Below are 22,981 nucleotides of genomic sequence, written 5' to 3'. Positions count from 1 at the left end.
CCTAGCAATACTTGTCCTTAGATATGTACCCTCAAAAACTTTTGCACACATGAACCAAGTAGTACAAATATGTTCAGAGCAGCATTATTCTTAAAGTCAAAAACAGTAAATGACCCAGAGGAATTCCAACAAGAAAAGAGATAGATCAGGGTATTTTAACGGATGAATACTACATTGCAAAGAGTTATTACATAACTATTTACAAAAGCATGGCTAATAATTAAAAACACTGTTAAAGTAAAACACAAGTGAGAGAAACAGAAAATAGGCATACCATTTTCACAAAATTAAAAATATAAAACAATACATTTTTGTCATTTACATGACAAAATACGAAAAAGATAAAATAATTCTGGGCAGTCACTACTCATAGCAGGGTAGAGGGATATTAAAAGGAACACATAAGCATATACAACAGCACTGAAAACATTCCATATTAATTAATTCCAAATATTAATTTAGAAACTTCAAGTCCAAAATGATGCAAACGTAAAGTTCTCCACAGTCCAAAATTTGTCCTTAAATTCAATACAATTCCTTTCCAAAAATGTATATATATCTACATTTTTAATATTCATACAAAACAGAATCACACCATACCTGCTGCTTAACACCATTCTCCTTTCATTTAATAAAACAGCTTAGAGATTTTTTTAAAAAAAGATCAACACTACTAATCGAGTTCATTTTATCAACAGCTTCGTAGCATTCTAGTATATTAGTATACTACGGTTTTTTAAATTCTCCAACTGATATGTTTCAGTTATGTGCAATTCATCCTTGTATTTAAATACCTGTGAAAGTCTCAAAAGCAGATCATAATCTATGTAATGAGTAACTCAATAAATTACATAAAGAAGAAATTGTGCAAACCATATTTGCTCAAACAGAATAAGATATTTTGAGGGGAAAAAAATTGAACAAAATTCAATTGTTTTATTTTACCTTTTTTTTTTTTTTTTTTTAAATAGAGAGAGATACAGTGGGTAAGGGGCAGAAAGAGGCTCGATCTCCCGACCCTGAGATCATGACCTGAGCTGAAATCAAAGAGTCAGACACTTAACCAGCTGAGCTACCCAGGCAGCACTCTGAAAATTCAATGTTTTAATCAGATGAAATTTTGAAATAGTTCCTATATAACTTGGATCAAAATGAGAATATAAACTTCAAATGCAGACGATTATAAAATTTTAGAAAGACTAGTTACCCCATTTAAAAAACTGGGCAAAAGATTAATATGAAAAGCTGTTTAACCCTGATCATAGAAAAAAATTCAAATTAATACTACATTTAGGTGCCACCTCATCTATCAGACTGGCAAAACCCCAATCACTGAACAATATACTCTATTCAACAAGCTATCGGGAATGGAGGCACTCATATATTTTCTATACAGCAGTACAAAAAAAAAAAAAAAAAAAAAGACAAAAATTTCCCTGTACAGCCATGGAGTGATCTCCAGGATAAACTTATCATTAAAAAGGAAGTTGTAGCTGTTATAACCTGTATACACTGTCACTCTCTCTAGGGTGATGGGAAGGAGAATGTAGGAAGCAATTCACATTTGTTTACATTACACAAAAGAAGGATAAGCCAAAAATTGATGAAAATGACACCTATAATGGGATAGACAAAGCAAAGGAGAGTGGACAGGAAGTATTAACCAGACTTCTATAAATGTAGTTTATTTTACTTTTGATTTGGGAAAATTTAGCCAAAAATGTTAGGGGGAAAAAAAATCCCTAAAAATCAAAACCAAATGAAAACATGAAACCTATCAGCTTGGTAGTAGAACCACACACAGAATTCTTTCAATAAACTTTGATATTCTGTTTTTATACTATAAGGACAAAAATAACTGCAAAGGAAGTTTAAACTGTATTCAGTAATTATAATGTCAGTGTAATACTGATGTTCCTTTTTAACTAGTGTATATATATGTACATATATTACAATTTTAATGTTAGCAAGCAAAATTATTCAATTTATACAAGAGGTAGAAATATAAAATCAGAAAAGTAAAAACTGTAAAGTTAAATTGGAAATAACAAATGAGCTCACAATATTATGTCTCCAAATTATTTGCTAGCTCTGTTCACTAAAAGGCCTTTGAAGTAATGACCACCTAACAGCAATTAGCACCTTTGCACCCACCTTACGGTAGTCTCTTAAGGACCACTACTCACCCAAAGAAACCAGGATTTTTTTTTAAAGAAATGGCTAAGATCTAGAACAAGAAATGATACTTCAAGCAAGTAAGTATCATAGCTACTGGTGTTATAAGCTCTCAATAGCTCAAAATGAAAAATTAAAGACTTCTTAAAGAATGATCATTGCAATAAGACTGGGAAATAAATGTAGAAGCCTGTTTTCTTATAAAAAGGGAATTCCAGTATGACAAAATACTGACGTAAAAAGTTAACAGAAAAATCTAAAATAGGCGGGGGCGGGGGGAGGAGTGGATCACCATTTTTGCAATACCCAACGAAACTGCAATTATTAACTAATAAAATCAAGAAGGTATGAAAGGATAATGGGAGCACTATACTGGATACATCATGCTAACCAAACCTGAACCTCCTGATAAATGTTAACGTCACAAAAAGATAATGAGATATGTTCCTCCTGGTGTGATACAACAGGAAAAACACACAGTGCATCTACAAAATATTCCTGCTAAAAATTAAACCTGAATCTGATCAAGCCTCACCTCAGGAAATAGGACATGAGGAACATGTAAAACAATGACATGGAAGTATAATCACCAAAATCAACAAAGTGGAAAACCGTACAGAATAGATGACCCAGTTTCTCTAATAAGCAATAAAAGAAAAAGCAATAAAGGGAATGGAAGGTAAACTGATTCATAGTTATCTTTATAGAGACTTAAAAGACGTTAACCAAACCAGATACTGACTTTCCTTGGATCCTGATTTGAAAGAGGAAAAAAAGACATTTTTTTTTTAAATGTTTATTTATTCAGAGAGACAGCACAAGCAGGAAAGTGGCAGAGAGAGAGAGGGAGACACAGAATCTGAAGCAGGTTCTAGGTTCTGAGCTGTCTGCGCAGAGCCTGACACGGGGCTCAAACCCACAAACTGTGTGATCATGACCTGAGCCAAAGTCAGACACTTAACTGAGCCACCCAGGCGCCAAGACATTTCTGAGGCAAATGGAAAATTCTTACTGCTGGAAATTAGATATTAAGAAATTATTTTAAATTTTATTAAGGTATAATAATGGTATCAATATCATCCTTAGGAGATTATTATGTTAGAGACACACGATAAAGTATTTAGTGAGGACATGAAATGATCTCTGAGATTTACTTTAATATTCTCCAACAGGAAGGATTTGTGTATTACTGTACCATTACCATTCACACTACTTTTTATGTATCTTGAAAGTTTAATAATGAAGTTTTAAAAAAATTTAAAAAGGGAAAAAAAAATTGACACAAATAAATGGAAAGACATTCTGTGCTCCTGGTTTGGAAAAAAATCAGTATCATTAAAATGTTCATACTACCCAAAGCAATCTACAAATTCAATGCAATCCCTATCAAAATTCCAACAGCATTTTTCACAGAAATAGAACACACAATCCTACTATTTGTACAGAACCACAAAGGACCCTGAAGAGTTAAAGCAATCTTGATAAAGAACAAAGCTGAAGGCATCACACTCCCTGATTTCAAACTAGTAATCAAAACACGATGGTACTGGCCTAAAAACTAGATACATAGATCAACAGAAAAGAAATGCAACCATACATACATATACATACACACACACACACACACACACACACACACACACACACGGTCAATTTATGACAAAGGAGCCAAAAATATACAATGGGGAAACAGTCTCTTCAATAAATGGTGCTGGGAAAACTGAACAGCCACATATAAAAAGAATGAAACTAGACTACTATCTCAAACTATACACAAAAACTAACTCAAAATGAATTAAATACTTGAATATAAGATCTGAAAGCATAAAACTCAAAGAAAACTTAGGTGCTAAGCTCCTTAACAAGAGTCTAGGCAATGATATTTTGGATTTGACACCAAAGGCAACCTGAGGACCTACAGAATGGGAGAAAATATTTTCAAGTCATATACAGTTGTCCCCTCTTACCTATAATTTCAGTTACTCATGGCCAACCATAGCCTGGAAGTAGATGATCCTTCTTCTGAGGTATTGTCAGAAGGTCAAGAGTATCCTAATCCTACATCACAATGCACCTATGTCATTCACCTCACTTCATCTCCTCGCATAGCCATTATTTCATCACAAGGGTGAGTACAGTACTATAAGACAGTCTGAGAAAAAAAATTTTTTAATGTTTATTTAGTTTAGAGACAGAGAGAGCACGCACGCAGAGAAGGGGCAAAGAGAGGAGACACAGAATCTGAAGCAGGTTCCAGGTTCTGGGCTGTCAACACAGAGCCTGACATAGGGCTTGAACTCATGAACCATGAGATCATGACCTGAGCCAAAATCGTACGCTCAACAGACTAAGCGCCCCCTGAATCCATTTTTAAACAAGAAAGTCAGTGAGTTCAGGATCTCAAGTAGACTAAAAGACAATAAAATAAATTTCATGTGAGGCAGAAAAATAAGGATAAAAGCACAGATTAATCAATTACAGAAACAAAAAAAAAATAAGAAAAGCTGATTCTTTTTACAGACCAGTAAAATAAGGTCTCTGACAAGAGAAACAGAATACAAATGATCAAAATTAGCAACAAAAAGGAATTTAAAAATGCTATAGAATTCTGAGATATCTGAAACCCAGTAAAATATAATTTTCTAAGAAAGCAGTAAATAAACTAGTAACTTTGGAAGAAATTGAACTATTTATCAAAGACATGTCCCTCTTTCCTCACCCTTTATATACAAGCTGCTTAAAATCTTTATAATATATAGAGGAAATGATGGGAAGTGCATACAGTGCTGATTAACTTTGGTAAAATCACTGGTGATTTAATTTACTTTCCTTTTTGGCTAACGCATTAAGCATAACCTCTATAATTGCAGAAAATATTATGGGGAAGAAAGAGGTAAATTTTTCAAATGTTACAGTTTCCTACCTTTGAGCTCAAGCACTGCCATCTTATTTTATTGATAATGTAAATATAATATTACAATTATCCTATAAACTTCTTTAAATGTTTGAGAGACAGAGGGAGAGCATGCACGGGAGCAGGGGAGGGGCAGAAAGAGAATCCCAAGCACACTGTGCAGTCAGTGCAGAGCCTTGCACAGGGCTCCATCTCACGAACCATGAGATCATGACCTGAGCCGAATCAAGAGTCAGATGCTTAACCAACTGAACCAGTCAAGCTCCCCAAACTTAGTGCAATTTAATCAAAACCAAAAAGTCTTCATGGAACTCAGCCAACTGATCTTAAAATACACATGGTAAAGAAAGTGCCAAGACAATTTTGAAGAACAAAGTTGTGAAATTCACTCTACAAGGTTCCAAGACTTACTGTGACGCTACACTAAATTAAGACACTGTGGTACTGGTACAGGACAGACGAACAATGAAACAGAACAGATAGCCCAGAAACAGTTCCATCCATCTATGGAAATCTGACAGGTGACACTGCAGATCAGTGGGGAAAAAACATGAACTATTCAATTAAGTTGGTACTAAATGGGTTATTCATAAGGGGGGAAAAATCATTAAACCTTTATCATATACTAAAGTTAAATTCCAGGTAGACTGAGGCCCTAAATGTGAAAACCAAAATTTCAAAACTTTCATGACAAAAACCACTATATATAAGATCTTGAGTTAAAGAAAAATTTCTTAGAACTAAAACATAAATGTGACAGTGAAATTTCCAAATTCTATTCAATTAAAAAAAAAAAAAAAAACACAAGCCACAGACAGGAGTTAATGTATGTAAGTAACATGGCTTTACGGCCCATAATGTATAAAACTCCTAGGAAACAATTTAAAAAAGGATAAAAACTACATTAAAAAGAAAATGGATAGACTATATCCATGAACAGGTATTTAACAAGAATGGCCTATAAATAAGAAAATGTATCCATTCTCAGGAAATTCAAAGTAAAACAAGAGATCTATTCACATGTTCCTCAGTCTGACAATTAAAAATTCCAACAACGCCAATTATCAGAGAAGACGTACAGAAACAAGAATTCTCATACACTGCTAGTAAAGTATAAATTAGCACAACCATTTAGGAATGCAACGTGTCAATATCAACTTGCAAACAGACACACAATATAATCCAGCAATTCCACTTCCAGAGAAACCTGAATAGTGGCATTTATTAATGCATGCACAAGAATACTCACAGCAGTAATTTATAACAGGAAAAAATTAGAAACAACCTCGATATTTGTCAGTAGGGTAAGGTACATTCACATAATCATATACCATATGGCAATGAAAATGAATTAGAGCCACATGTAAACGTGGGTTAAAAAAAAAAACAAAAATGGGGACCTGGGTGGCTCAGTTGGTTAAGCATCTGACTTTGGCTCAGGTCATGACCTATTTCACAGTCAGAGTTCAAGCCCTGCATCAGGTTCTGTGCTGACAGCTCAGAGCCTGGAGACTGCTTCAGATTCTGTTTCTCCCTCTCTCTCTGCCCCTCCCCTGTTTGTGCTCTCTCAAAAGTAAACAAACGTTAAAAAATTAAAAAATAATAACATTGAACAAAAAGAACAAGTTAGAGAATACAAGCAGCATGTGGCACATATACATAGTTTAAACATGTAGAACAAAACCATATATTGCTTATGACACAAAACATAAATAACACACACAGGGAAAGTACAGACATTCACAGGAATGGCAAACACCAAATTCAAGATAGCGGTTACCTGGGGTGGAAGTGGAGGGAAATATAGGATGCAACGAACTGAATGTTAATGACCACCAAAATTCATACATTCAAATTGTAATTCCCAATGTGATGGTATTTGAAAATGGAGACTCTGGGAGATAATTAGGGTTAAATTAAGTCCAACTCCATACCTTCAAAATTCTACATTTAAAGGCTGAAAGAAACCCTCCAACGAACCTTTCCTAACACCATTAAAATGAGTTCACTTTGTGACCTTTTTTACTTTTTTCCCCCCTGAATTCTTTTGGATTAGATGCTTTAATTTTAGTCACCCCCATTCTCCAATTATTTTAGAAGTTATATATTCTATCCCTATATTTACTGTGTTGACCCTTACAATTTTAAAATACACATTTATCTGATTCACTTTAGTCTTAAAATTTCCACCCTCCAGACTGGTACAGTCCAAAAGAAATGTAAGATGAGCATATAGGATGATCTTATAATGTAAGACGATCTTTTAAATGTTCTAATAACCATATTTTTAAAAGACAAAAAAAGAACACAATTTTATTGAACACAAAATAATACTAACATGTAATAAATATAAAATTACATTTTTTTTATACTAAGTCTTGGAAGTTTATGTACATTTTACAACTGGAGATCAATTTAGACTAGCCATATGTCAAGTGCTCAATGACTACGTATGACTAGTGGCTACTATAATGGACACCATAGCTCAAAACAATATTAGAAGCATCAGAACTTAAACATCAGTTACTCAACTACTCTCTTACACGTTGTTATAATATTTTTAGTTCAACTTCTTAAACCCCAAATCAAACAATCACTGCTATCACTTTCTCATACTGTCAATAATTATATTTACCCACAGGCCTACCAACTTCTTGGTTAACCTTACTTTTCCTACCCCAAACCTCCTTTCTGGAGTCATCAGCTTTCTTCCTACAGCATAAACTCTAGAAATTCTTCACTGAGTCTGTTGATAAATTTCCTCAATTGCCTTTTTTGGGGGAGGGTGAAGGGAAAAGGGGTTTCTGAAATAACTATTTTGTTCTTCTCTTTAAGTGATAATTTAGCGGACTACAAAATAACATGTAGGTAGTTATTTTCATTCAACACCTTGAAGATACTATTTCACCATCTTCTGGACCCCCATGTTGCTGAAGAAGCGTATTGTATCTTTACAGTTGTTACTCCTTCTTGGGAAATCTGGTTTTTCTATGGCTGCTTTAAAGCTCTTCCGTGTGTCTAATGGCTTGCTCTTTCACTGTGATGTGGCTAGGTTTTCTTGTGCTTCCTAAATCTAAGAATTCATGAAGCTCATCAATTTTGGTAAATTAGGAGGTTTTTAAACTTTCATATTCCACTTCCCTGCAATCTTTAACTTTCACTTTCTGGTAGTCTAGATAATTTATTAGAATTTCTCTTCCTTTCCTCTTTTAACCTCTGCTTTTTTGTTGCTCTGTGTTAAATTCTGAGTAATTTTTATGTTTTAATTTACTAATTCTCTCTGTAGGGTTATCTGCCCAGCTATTTTTAACCTGGACTCAAAGCTCTCTTAAAAACTTATGTACAGGGGCGCCTGGGTGGCTCAGTCAGTTAAGCGTCCAACTTCGGCTCAGGTCATGATCTCGCGGTCTGTGGGTTCGAGCCCCGCGTCGGGCTCTGTGCTGACAGCTCAGAGCCTGGAGCCTGTTTCAGATTCTGTGTCTCCCTCTTCATCTGACCCTCCCCTGTTCATGCTCTCTCTCAAAGATAAATAAATGTTAAAAAAAAAAAAAAAAAAACTTATGTACACTTGAGGGGATACCTGGCTGGCTCAGCTTGGAAAAGCATGCGACTCCTTTGATTTCGGGGTCTTGAGATTACTAAAGATTACTTGAGATTACAGAGATCACTAAAAAAAAATTAGTAAGCTATTGAAAAAAAAATATGTACACCTGAAACTAATACTATGTTTGTCAACTATACTTCAATAAAAAATTTAATTTGGGGGCACCAGTGTGGTTCAGTCAGTTAAGCATTTGACTTCAGCTCAGATAATGATCTTGCGGCTCATGAGTTTGAGCCCTGCATCAGAGACCCTGCTGTCAGCGGGGAGCTGGCTTCAGATCCTCGTCTCCCTCTCTCTCTGCCCCTCCCCTACCTGCCACATGCGTGCATACACTCTCTCTCAAAAATAAATAAACTTTTTAAAAATTTTAATTTTAATTTTTAAAGAAAAAATTTTGTCTCTAACAGCCAGGTAAAAAAGTTCCTATCTGGGAGTCCACTGTGGTGTTCCTCCCAAATCAGGTGTACAGAGTAAAGAGCTACAGTAACAACCATGATCCTCATTTGAGCACTTATGTGCCATTCTGTGCTAAATCTTACATGTTATTTCATTTAATCTCCAAAATAACTTTTGAGGTAAGTCCTATTAAGACCATTTAAAAATCTGTTAAACTAAAGCTCAGAGATTACCTTCAATGTTATAGAGAGGCCATACTCTAGCCTGCTAGCAAATTCTAAATCACATGCTCTTGACAAGACCTCCACTAAAAAATTCTTGTCTACCATCAATAACTACAATTTAAGTTGAACTTTAATACTGTCTTTCCATCATATAAATTAAGTGAACTTTAAGATACATTTCTTTTACATATCCTTTAAGAATACTGATAACAGATGTCTACTGAACTATGCTGAGCAGACAATGATGAACACAAAAAAGGTGAAAGAAGTTATTATAAGAAATATTATTGGGAATAACATTACAGACACACACAAAAATCAAATATGTCTTCTAATGTAAAAACATACCACCACTTATAAAATATTACCAAAAACAAACAAAAAGAATATGATAGTCTCTAGATCCAACACCAATTGACAGATACATGAACATTTTAAATTATAACATCAGAACACAATTAGTAGATGCAGACTCGGGGGGCAATTCTGTGGAATCAACAAGTTTTCTTCAAAAATAAAATGCAATGAGACGCCTGGGTGGCTTAGCTGGTTAAGCATCCGACTTCATCTCAGGTCATGATCTTACTGCCTGTGATTTCCAGCCCCGCATCAGGCTCTGTGCAGGGCTCTGTGCTGATAGCTCAGAGCCTGAAGCCTGATTCAGATTCTTTGTCCCTCCCCTGCTCCCTCTCTGTCTCTGTCTCCCTCTCTCTAAAAAATAAAACATGAAAAAAAATGTTTAATAAAATGCAATGTTAAAAAAAACAAACTTCACGAAAGGATAACATGCAGATTAAAAAAAAAAAACTAAAAAAAGGCTTATCAACCTATTGAATTTGCTCATCTTGTTTCATCCTGATCTCTCCTTCTCACCAAAAAAAAAAAAAAAACCACAACAAAAAACCCTGTAACAAATACTTTGACCTTTATGAGACAATTAAAATGTTTTTTTATTCAATTTTCGTTTTATGTTTTTATTTAGTTTTTGAGAGAGAGACACAGAGCACAAGAGGTGGAGGGGCAGAGAGAGGGGGATCCACAGAATCAGAAGCAGACCTCAGGCTCTGAGCTGTCAGCACAGAACCGGACACATGACTCGAACTCACAGACCATGAGATCATGACATAAGCTAAAGTCGGATGCTCAACTGACTGAGCCACCCAGGCACCCCAAAAATTAAAAATTTTAAAATTTGGCACTTGATAACATTAAGGAATGTTTTTTTTTTTTCTGTCCTTAACAGTATTCTGGTTATATCAAAAAAAAAAAAAAAAATTCTTATCTTTATGAGACACACCAAAACATTACAAGTAAAATACTGTATCTGCTACTCATCTCAAAATAACATAGGAGAGGGGCGCCTGGGAGGCTCAGTCAGTTAAGCATCCGACTTCGGCTCAGGTCATGATCTCGCAGTTCATGAGTTCGAGCCCCATGTCGGGCTCTGTGCTGACAGCTCAGAGCCTGGAGCCTGTTTCAGTTTCTGTGTCCCCCTTTCTCTCCGCCCCACCCCTGCTTGTGCTCTTTCTCTCTGTCTTTCAAAAATGAATAAACATAAAAAAAATTTTTTTAATAACATAGGAGAAAAGTACAGTGAATATCACAAATTCTAGCAATGGTTTATTGATGATTATTGGGACTAAGTGACAAATAGTGGTTCATAACTATCAGGTCTTTTTCTATGTTCAAATTTCACAATAGGTATAAAAAAATCATTGCTCAAAAACACATCTTTCATGATAAGTTTCTGTGATACTTTTACCACTTCTAAAGTAAAAATATTACTTAACCACCTTAAGGCCCTAATGCAGTATGTCCAAAACTAAATATTACACTTTAGCAACACAAAGAGACCACATAAGAGTTTAAATTTTAAATTTAGAGACTCATGATTCTAATTTATAGCACCCCACGTAATACCAAAGCCAGTCTTCTTGGAGTTAATTCTCCAAATTCTAACAAGAGGATAATAATGAGCTACTTTTTATGTATGGGAACTTACCAGTATTTACAGAATAGTGCCTACCAGATGAAGTACAGATTTGATAACCTGCACTTGAGACCTTCTACAACCTATGTGCCATCTTTCTCTCAAATTCATATACAAATCTGACACAAAAGCTATTCAGTGGTTCTCAATTTGTGCCAGCCCATCAACACAACTCTGGCCATGTCATTCCCTCAACATACACTACTCACCTCCTCTCCCCAACTATTTTTAATGTACAGGTCACAACTCACTACTTTCGTGAGGTCTACTCTGATCCTACCAAACCAGACTAATCTCTTTTATAACAGCCATAGGCACTTGCTTAAACCTTGTGTTATCTCTTTAACCAGATGAGGTCCTAGAAGACACAGCTCTTTTGGATCTCCAGCAAAAAGGAAGAATGTTATGAAATAAAATTGATGTTTATCTTTTCACTGATAAGTGGCTTGAGATGAAAAGCATACTGAAGCCAGACCCATTAGGAGTTATTAAATATTTAGTGTGTATGTACTACTTAACACATACTACTGATGATGGAAGAGCAATAAAACAAATAAGGTCCCTACCTCTACCCTCAAAGAGCACATATTCTCAGTGTTTCTGAATTGCCAGTTAACAGTGTTGGCATTTTGTAGACACACTATAAATGTCTGTAACTTGCAATTCAAATATAAACACCTAAGCATGAATATGTAGCATTTTAAGAAAAATCACACGGGGCGCCTGGGTGGCTCAGTCGGTTAAGCGTCCGACTTCAGCCAGGTCACGATCTCGCGGTCCGTGAGTTCGAGCCCTGCGTCAGGCTCTGGGCTGATGGCTCAGAGCCTGGAGCCTGTTTCCGATTCTGTGTCTCCCTCTCTCTCTGCCCCTCGCCCGTTCATGCTCTGTCTCTCTCTGTCCCAAAAATAAAAATAAAAACGTTGAAGAAAAAAAATTAAAAAAAAAAAAAAAGAAAAATCACACTCTAAAAGCCCAAACAGAAGTTTTTAATAACATACTTACTATAAACAACCAGTTATATTCAATCGTTACAAAAAGTAACATCTAGCATTATTTCATTGCAATTATCTAAAAAGCCCATGTTGGTGAATTCACATCTCAAACAGTTAAGTTCAGCAATTTACAAACAGTGCTTTCTAAATACCAGTGAGATCCAACATGGAAAATGCTAATAACTTATTTTAACAAATATGTCCTCTATTGTCCAGTTTTAAAGGCTTCATTTAGTAGTTAATTTAGTATGAGAGCTAGCACCAATTTCACTGTTTAAAATATCCATCCAAAAAGTTAACATTTTACCACAAGGAGTATAATCTTGAATTACTGTGCAATCACTTCATTCATTTCTGTTTTGCTCAGTAAAAGGCCGATTATACTGCGATTTCAGTGGCAAAATGGTTAAGAGTATAGAAATGAAACCATGAAGTTAATTACAAATTACAAAGAACAAAAAAACCATTTTACAGAAATGCAACAAATCTCTTCATTAAAAATTCACAAATTTCTGAGGCACCTGGGTGGCTCAGTTGGTTAAGCACCCAACTTGTGATTTCAGCTCAGATCGTGATCTCCTGATCATGAGATTAAGCCCCTTGTCAGACTCTGTGCTGAGTGTGGAGCCTGCTAAGAATTCTCTCTCCCTCTCTTTCTGCCCCCACCCAGAATAAATAAATAAATTTTTTTAAAAATCTTTAAGAAAACTCACAAATTTCTTTTTATACTCTCACTAAGCTAACCAAAAAGAAGTCTAAAATCAACTGAGTAGCGACATCAAATTTATAAGGGTAATGAAAAATGAAATTTCAACAAACCCTAAAGTTATAAAATTCAGATATTCTATATGTAGTGCAAATCAGTTAATATTAACTGAGGACCTGGTTTGTGAAAAATACTTTTTATGCATAATCACATTTAATCTTCAAAACTATTATAATCTCATCTAAAAAGTAAAGGACCTGAAGCTAAAAACATTTAAGATCAAATAAAAAAACTATACTCCTTAATAATACAAATAAATCTATATGTCCAACACTACATGAAGAAATTCAAAGTAATAATCTGTAAGAAAATGTACCTACAATGTGTACAGGAAATCAATTTTACACAGACGTGTAACAAAGATGATCATTAAAATAGGTCAGGTATACAAAAAGGCAGTTCACAGGACAAGATATATAAAGTCAAATTCTCAAAATCTCACCCATTTCAAAATATAAATTGTAAAACAATTTTTTAGCCTAAAATTAGGTGATACTCTAAATTGTTCAAAACCCAGAATTAATAAGGGTGTGGAGAAACAGGCATTCCCATACATAGTTGTGGAAAGAATCCTTTTGGCATTCTGGTTTTCATAAACTTTTAAACTGTAAATTTCATTTGACATAGGATTTTTACTTCCATTGTAAATATTTCCACATACTCTTTAACTGCAAACTAGAATCAAACTATGTCATCAACATAGAAACGACATTGTGGTGTAGCCATATAACAAAGAATGAGGCAGATCTAGAACTACAGACCACATTATGTAATTTTTTTTTGAAAAAAGGAAAAAGTAGGTGGACTTGTACTTCCAGGCAAGACGGTGTAATATGCACGAGTTTCCCACTGAAACTTAAAAAAAAAAAAAAAAAAAAAAATTACACAGGACATGTGTAACAATGGTTTTCAAGAACCAGACAATGATGGACAATGATCCCTGAAATTCAGAAAACAAGTAAGGTCAGTCCATGATTGCCCCAGCTTACTATCTTGAAAGACCAGGCCATGGCACAGCCCAGGTGGAGAAAATGGCCAAACTTCAAAAACTCCCTAAGAGGACATGAGTCCAAGGAGACCAAAGCAAGTAGGGTTTCTGCAGCAAAGTACCAAAGAGAGTTGCACAGAGGCAGCTCTGGGAATCTGTGGAAAATCCCCCCGAATATTCAATGCATGCACACAACTGTGTTGTGAGTAATACAGAAAATATTTTTCTTATTGTTTAAGTAGTATTTAAAAGATAATTGGCTGTTTCAACAAATAATATAGGACTTGTAACATATACAAAAGTAAAATATATGATACCAATAGTACAGAGGCCAAGAGAGAAGAAATAAGTCTTGAAGGAAGACTTAAGTTAGAGATGTATGATACAACTTCTAAAACCAGCCACCAATATAACCAGAGTTATAAGCTAATCAGTTAACAAGAGATATAATGGAATTAAAACAGTATCCATCCAAGATAGCAGAAAAAGGGAACAAAGAACACAAAGCACAAACAGAAAAACAGCAAAGTAGTTTTAAAACTAATCTTATTAGTCAAAACAAGAGAGTGTAAGTTGGATGTAAAAATGGAATTCCAACTTTATGCTATCTACAAAAAACACATTTTAAATCTAAGGACACAAATAGGTTGAAAGTAAAAGAATGGAAAAAGATATACCATGTGAACCCTATTCAAAAGAAAGCCAGATGGCTATATCATAAAAGTAGATTTTAAAGCAAAGAGTATTACAAGGATAAAATGGTCACTACATAATAAAAAAGGAGTCAATGCACAAAGAAGACATAGTAATCCTAAACATTCACGTACTAATCATAAACTTAAAAACATAAATAAATAAATAAATAAATACATACATACATACATACATACATACATACATACTGGAACTGCAAGGAGAAACTTAGACATGCACCGGTAAAAGAGGAAATTTCAATATCCTTCTCTCAATGTGATAGCACAATACACAGAAAATCAAGAAGGACAGAGATCACTTCAACAACATTATCAATAAACAAATGACATTTATAAAACACTACCCAGGAGCAGAATACACATCTCTATCAAGTGCACATAAAACTTAAGATATATGATATTTGGATCATAAAACAAGTCTCAACAAATTTACAAAGATTCAAGTCTTAAAATATGTTCTCTAGCCACAATGGAATTGAATTAAAATAATAGACACATTGGGGCATCTGTTGGTTAAGCACCCAACTTCGGCCCAGGTCATTATCTCACAGTTCATGGATTCGAGCCCCGTATCAGGTTCTGTGCTGACAGCTTGGAGCTTGGAGCCTGTTTCAGAGTGTGTCTCCCTCTCTCTCTGCCCCTCTCCCACGTGCATGTGCACATGTGCACGAGTGCGCGAGGGCTCTAGCTCTCTCAAAAACTAAAAAAAAAATTAAACGAGAAAAGTAACAAACATCTATGGAACACTCATAATATTTGGCAATTAAATAAATAACATACTTCTCATAACACATGGGGCAGAAAAATGTATTACAATGCATTCTGAACTGAATAAAAAGTATGCATGTCAAAATTAGAGAGATGCAAGGGTGCTTAGGTAACTCAGCTTGGGTAGCTCAGTCAGTTAAGTATGCATCTCTTGATTTCAGCTCAGGTCATGATTTCACGGTTCCCAAGTTCCAGCTCCGCACTGACAGTGCAGAGCCTGCTTGGGGTTCTCTCTCTCTCTTTCTCTCGAAATGAATAAACTTAAAAAAAAAAAAAAAATCTGAGAGAGGCCACGAAAGCTGTACTTAGGAGGGTAATATATAGGGGCACCTCGATGGCTTAGTCAGTGAAGCGTCCGACTTTGGCGCAGGTCATGATCTTTCAGTTCACAAGTTCAAGCCCAGATGTGCTAACAGCTCAAAACCTGGAGCCTGCTTCAGATTCTGTGTCTCCCTCTCTCTGCCCCTCCCCTGCTCACGCTCTGTCTCTCCAAAATAAATAAAAACATTAAAAAAATTTTAATTAAATAAAAAAAGGAAAATATATAGCACTAAACCTCTATGTTAGAAAAGTATCACGTCAACAATACCAGCTTCAACATAACTAAGTTGAAAAAGAACTAAATGCAAAGCAGAAGAAAATTAAAACAGTAGTTTTCAATAAAATAGGAAATAGAAAACTCAATGAAACCAAAAGCTGATTTTTGGAGACTATTAATAAAATCTATAATCTCTAGCTAGACTGACAATGAAAAAAAGAGAAAAGACACAAATGATCAATACCAGGAATGAAAAAAGTGACAGCACTACAGATTCTACAGACATCAACAGTATAAAAAGGTAATTATCATAAACAACTCTATGCAAATACACTCAATAACTTGGATGAAATGGACTAATTCACACGGAAGGCACAAATCACCAAAGTTCACTTAAGAAGAAATAGATAACCTGAGTAGTCCTGGATCTATTAAATAAACTAAATGTGTCATTTAAAACCTCCACAAAGAAAACAACATCAGGCCCACACAACTTCACTGGTGAACTGCCCAAACATTTAAGAAAGAATAGCATTTAGGTGTTCACCCTAATATCATCACTTCTATTCAGCACTGTACTAAGATATCACAGGAAAAAAACGGCATCCAGATAGGAAAGGAAAAAGTAAGACGGTCTATGTAGAAAACCTGATAGCGCCTACAAAAAAAGCTATTATATCTTAACAAGTGAGTTTGGCAAGAGTGAATAATACAAGAACAATACACAAAATATTTGTATTTTTCTCCACCACTAACTAGAAACTGAGATTTTAAAAATACCATTTATAACAGCACCAAAAAACACTGAAATAGGAATAAATATGACAAAATGTACAAAAACTGTACAATGAAAACTAAACACTGCTGGGGCGCCTGGGTGGCTCAATGGGTTAAGCATCCAGTGCCTGATTTCGGCTCAGATCATGATCTCACGGTTTGTGGGTTCGAGCCCTGCATCGGGCTCCTCACTGTCAGTACAGAGCCTGCTTGGGATTCTCTCTCTCCCCTTCCCTCTGCCCCTCCCTCATTCCTGCACACATGTGCACTCTCACTCTCTCTCAAAATAAATTTAAAAAAACCTAAACACTGCTAAAAGAAATTAAAGAAGATCTAAGTAAATGGATAAATTGTGTTCATGAGTGGGAAACTTCAACATTGTCATGATGTCAATTTACCTCAAATTGCTTTTTACATTCAAGTTACTTCCAATAAAATCCCAGCAAGCTTTTCTGTAGAAACTGACTCCTATAAAAACATGAAGGACATAGAAGAGCCAAAACAACTTTAAAAAAAAATAAAGAAAACCATGATTGCTTGATGTCAAGCCTTAACATAAAGTCACAGTAATTAAGACAGTATGTTTTTGGCATCTACATGGACAAAAATGGGTCAATGGAAAAGGATACAGTACAGAAATAGAACCACTCATACAGATAGCTGATTTTTGACAAAGGTGCAAAGCAATTCAATGAACAAAAGACAGCCTTTTCAACAGTGCTGGAAAAAGTTTAACTCCATACCCCCCAAAAAAGAAATGCACCATATTAAAAAAAGAAAAGAAAGAAAAAAAAAAACTCAAATGCAAAACCCAAAACTATGAAACTTCTATTACAAATCAAAGGAAAAAAATCTTTCTGACCTTGGGTTAGGCAAAGATGGCTTAGACAAGACATGAAAAGCACAAGCCATAAGAAGACAAAAATGGTAAAGGTCATCAGAATTAAAAATTGCTGTTCTTTAAAAGACACTACTGAGAGAATGAAATTACAATTGGCAAAAAAAAAAAAAAAAAAAAATCTATGAACCATATATCTGATAAAGGACTTATAACCAGAATGAAGGCTTCTTAAAACTCAATAGTAACCCAATTTAAAAAGTGGGCAGGCAATCTCAAGAGATACTTCACCAAAGATGATATGCAGCTGGCAAAAGAAAACACATGAAAAGATATTTAACACAACAGACATTAGTGAAATGCAAATTAAAACCACAAGATTACCACTTCACCCCCTCTAGAATGTCTAGAATCAGAAAGACAAGCATTGGAAAGGAGGCAGAAGGACTGGAAATCTCATACCCTATTGGTGGCAATGTAAAATTATACAACCACTTTGGAAAATAGTCTGCATTTTCTTAAAAAGTTAAGAACATATGTGTATCATATGATCTAACCATTCCCATCAAAGGTATTTCCCCAAGACAAACGAAAAGTTCACACAAAGACTTTTACAGGAATGTTCACAGCTTTATTTACAATAGTCAAAAACTGGAAAAAAACCAAATGTCCATCAAGAGTTGAATGATAAATTGCTGTATATCCATAAAATGTAATACTACTAAGCAATAAAAAGGAATGGACTATTGCCAGACAACACGGGTAAATTTCAAAATAATCACAGTGAAATAAGACCAAATAAAAGGGGAGTACATACGGATTCATTTAAAATTCTATAAAATGCCAACACCCTATAGTGACAGAAAGCAGATCAGTGGTTGGAGAAAGAAAGGCAGAAGGAAGGGTTACAAAAGGGCAAAATGATATGTTCATTATCTTGATTGTGATAATGGTCTCATAGATGCTGTATACTTAAAATATGTCCAGTTTATTTTATATCAAATTGAATCTCAATAAAGTTATGTTCTTAAAAGGCAAGATGTGGGCCAGTACATGTGTTATGAATCCATCTGTGTAAGTAAGCAAGGATGCTAATGTTTGATAATATACAAAATGGTAACACCTCAGAGGGAAAAAAAGCACCAAGAAAAATTTAACATAATTACCTACACCTGAGAAACAGGACTGGGATTTGGGGAGACATACCTTCCACTTTGAATTTTTTTTAAGGGCACATAGAAATATATATACAATGAGAACTCAACTACTTGTACGTATGCATGACTCCAAAGCAAAAATTCTTAACCACTGTCTCAGAAAAGTTCATAAAACAAAACTTCGGTTATTCAAAATTTATATTAAACAAAGGATAAAAAAAAATGGTTGGCAATTATTTTTACATCATTTTCCATTTTTTTTCTCCTCAAACCACTAATACAGAAACTGGTAGAACCAATAAACCATACCTGGACATCCAATCCTGAGTCTCCTCCTATCTCTGGGCCTACTCATGGTGGCTCCTGTCTGAATTCCTTCTCTCCTCACCCACTAACAGTGAACAACTCAGACTTGGGTCATTCATTCTTTTACAAAATTCCACAGGATACCTAACTATACATTTTACATCTTGCACTCTTGAGCTATTCCCGATTTCAAATCCTGCAACTACCTCAACTTACAAAATAACACTGCCAAATAAAAATGCCTTCTCCAGAAAAAGCTCTTTCTCCCCCAATGTACATAGTAGAAACTCAACAAATAAGCCTAAATATTAAAGCATGGTAAGTGGGGAGCCTGGATGGCTTAGTTGGTTAAGCATCCAACTTTTACTCAGGTCATAACCTCAGGCTCAGGTCATGATCTCATAGTTCATAGGTTCAAGTCCCGTGTTAGGCTCTGTGCTGACAGCTCAGAGCCTGGAGCCTGCTTTAGATTCTGTCTGTCTGTCTCTCTCTCTCTCTCTCTGCCCCACACTCCAATGGTGCTCTGTCTCCCTCCCTCTCTCTCTCAAAAATAAATAAAACATTAAAAAAAAAAATTTAAAGCATGGAAAAGTATCCAGTGTACTACAGGGCAGAGGACAGAAAATAAGCAAGGAAATACAAAATATTCCCTAAAGTATTCTAAAGACTATTACAAAAAATACTGTGAACAGTCACCATCACTATACTAAGGACACAGCCTCTCAAGACTACTCATATTTGAAAGGGGGAAATGTTACTGCATCCAACAAGTATTTGTATATCAGGTTTGGAGTATGTTGTGCCAGGCTTGAAAAATTAAAAAGACAGAAGACAAGGACCATGCCCAAACACGGCAGACAGGTTTGCAAACAAAAATTTTAACATATTATGCTGTTAAAATGTGCAACGATTCAAGGAAATCAAAGGCCTAAGTATTAGAACTAAGGTCTAAAGGAGTAGTTTTCCTGGCCAAAAAGTGAGGGAAAGATTCCAAATGATCTGTACTATAACAGCTATTTTCCTTTAATAGAAAGACAAACCAGCTCTTAACTTCTGACTCTAATTTGAAGCTAATTACTGAAACAAGTTTCGCTTGTTTTAAAGATCAAGATAACTGATTTCTAATGTGGCTCACTACTGACACATTTTAGTCTTCATAATCAAAAGTTAAAAAACACTTAGATTAATAAAATTATATGACTTATGTCAAATCACTTATCTGCCCACTTAAAACCATAACTTCCCCTCAGAAAATTGGGATATCATTTTTATATTCACAAGTCATGTCTGAAAGCATTTTTCATTCCCTGAACACCATTCATACCTAGTTTAGAATGTTCTCACAGACTTTCTAGAAAAACTTAGTTTTGTCTATTTAGATTGTAAATTATATAATCCAACTTTTAAAATTAAATGAAACACTTTACACTTGGGTTTTGTTAACTCTAACTTTCAAAAGCTAACTTAAAAATTTCCATTGATGGTAATAGTAGATTCAGCCATTCTGTTTTCATTAGTTGCAAACAATTTTTTCCTACCTTGACGCCAACTGCAACCTCAGTGACAATTCTGTAAAGAAAAAAAAATAGTTTCAACCTCTTATTCTTTTAATGATCACTGTTGGTCTCTAAAACTTTAGGGTAGTTAACCATTCATAAATCTTCCACTAACCATGCAAATGGAAAACAGATACACAGATGGTCAGTGACAATTCTTTGTACTATTTTAAACTCAGTTTTCTAAAAATTGCTTTCAAACTTAAGATGAAATCACTAAACTCCTGGTATTTTTTAATAACCTATTAAATACCAAAAAGAACAAAACCCCAAGAAACTATAATGCCATTTCCACAAAGCTAGTATACTTAGATTAATAGTTTAAAACTTAAAACAATTCTTTAGTTATCCTGACAGAATCAGAAAACATGAATTCCAGTGCCAACTTTTGCCGTCAATTTTCATGTTAACCTGGGGAAATAGCAAACTTCTTTAGATCTAGATTTCATGTGGAAAATTACCTCTAGATAACCTCTCGGACAACTTAAGTTTGGTGACTTTGTTCACTTTGATATGGTCTTCCCTTAATATCTTTTAAAAACACCAAACTCCAAACACTTAATTAAAATAAACTCATATCTTACAGGACTCTTCATATACTGCCACTGATTCTAATAGATGTACTTTTTAAATGATTCGTTTTTATACCCCCAAATGGGCCCAATACAGCTCTCTTTTCGCCCTCAAGGGTGCCTCCTTTCCAACAATTAAATCATTAAGAGTCTTTTCAGATGTAGAGCATTAAGTACCAGGGAGACCCCGGTCCCGGTCGTTTCCCAAAGCCCTTGCCCTCACCTCACTCAGCATTCTATCTGCACTAGGGCTCTCAAAGATGCAGCACGGTTCTGGCTTTTTGTTTTTCCCGAAACCGGTCAAAGTGGCTAAAAAAAAATGGCCCTGTGTTGACTATCTGCTCTTGTTTCTGCCATGGCTGTTGGCCTTTGCCCATGTGACTGATGCCGACCACAAACACTTGGGTTTTTCAGATGATTTAATTTCTGGGCCCTTTTGCCAAGCCTTGAACGTTTAGGCCCCCACAAAAAGGCATTTTTTTCGGTCTCCCGCCCCCACTACCAGACTCAAGTGAAAACAAAGGAGTATGACATCTGCCTTCCCCCTTCCTCCCGCCGCCGCACGCCCTCCCCGCCCCCCCCCCTTCCCCAGCGGCTCCCACTTAGCTTTCCCCCGAGCTCCCGCCACCGGCATCTCCCCCAGCCTGGGCCCGCCGGGCGAGGCCGGGCAGGTGGAGGACGGCTGGGGTGCACACAGACGCCTTTCTCCCATCCCCTAACAACCCCCACACAGGCCTCTCTCTTTGGCCACAACATTCGCTCCCACAGGCGCGGCTACCCAGGGTTCGGGTCCCAGGTTACGGATCGAAATGGCTCCTAGAGGGGGCAGGGACGGGCCAGACGTTCTGGGGTTCCCACCCCATCCCCCGCCGCCAAGTCCGTGCCCGCTCCCTCTCCGGGGTCGTCGCCCCCGCCATCGCCCCAATGCCTCTCCAGTCTACGAGCCCGCTTTCTTCTCATTTTCTCGACCAGAGCCCGCCGGGGGAAGCGAAGGGAGGGGTGTGTGCGATGGGGCGGGGGTTGGGTAACGGCAGCCCAGCCCTGGGAGGGGCCGCCGGAGGGTTTCTGGCCGACCCCGAACCGGGCCGAAGGAGGGTCCAAATCCCCTCTCACACACTTCCTTCCCGGCCCCATTACATACCCGTCCATTGCCGAACCGGACAAAGCTTCGCTCACAAGAACCGAGCCACGCAGCCAGCGAGACACACAAGCGGCTAGAAAATGGCGGCCAGGGCCCGACGGAAATTGCCGAAGGTGTCGGAGCGCACGGGGCAGCGCGCGGCAGCGGCGGCGGCGGAAAGAGCCGAGCGCGCCGGCGCCCGGCTGCGGGAGGCGAGCGGCGGGGCGCGGGGACGAGGGGGAGTGGGCGCCGTCGCCGCCGCCTCTTCCTCCGCGCGGCCGCGCGCCTGGGGCCCTCCGCCCTCCGCCCTCCGCCTTGTGGGCCCAGGCCTGCTGCGGTGGAGCAGGGCGGCCTAGCTTCTTTTTGCACGCGCCTCTGAGAAGTCCCTGATGTCTGTCTTTCTTGGGCAGCGTGGATGGAACACCTCTCAACCCTTCACACCCATTGCCCTGGATCTCACGGGGGTGGTCCCAGAACTGCACGACTGCCACCAAGCAGCCTCCACTTTTAACTCCAAACCAGGTCCCAACTTGGCCACCCTCGACCTACTTGGGCAAAGGAAAAACCATTTTATAGCTGTCCTCCTA

At 36.8% G+C, this 22,981-nt stretch overlaps 1 protein-coding gene across 7 annotated transcripts in view; it reads right to left on the bottom strand.

The window, feature by feature from the left end:
• Positions 1 to 22,552, bottom strand: part of PTBP2 (polypyrimidine tract binding protein 2) — an 84,143-nt gene extending 61,591 nt beyond the window's left edge. For 3 of the 7 annotated variants that reach the window (XM_006934931.5, XM_006934932.5, XM_045036244.1), the window contains exons 1-2: positions 22,416 to 22,552; positions 20,685 to 20,715 (exon numbers count right to left, since the gene is read on the bottom strand). In XM_006934931.5, the coding sequence (XP_006934993.2) occupies positions 20,685 to 20,715; positions 22,416 to 22,423 (39 nt within the window). In that variant the 5' untranslated portion in view covers positions 22,424 to 22,552. Of the gene's footprint in view, positions 1 to 4,142; positions 4,224 to 20,684; positions 20,716 to 22,052; positions 22,077 to 22,415 lie in introns of those variants that run through there. The other 4 variants (XM_006934933.5, XM_011284845.4, XM_019837483.3 and 1 more) reach the window with 3 other exon arrangements.
• Positions 22,553 to 22,981: the final 429 nt, after the last annotated feature.

Source organism: Felis catus, chromosome C1, assembly GCF_018350175.1.
Source record: "Felis catus isolate Fca126 chromosome C1, F.catus_Fca126_mat1.0, whole genome shotgun sequence".
In the NCBI taxonomy this organism is placed as follows: Eukaryota; Metazoa; Chordata; class Mammalia; order Carnivora; family Felidae; genus Felis; species Felis catus.
Note: the sequence above shows the minus strand (reverse complement) of the source record. Positions and strands in the feature narration are given on the sequence as shown.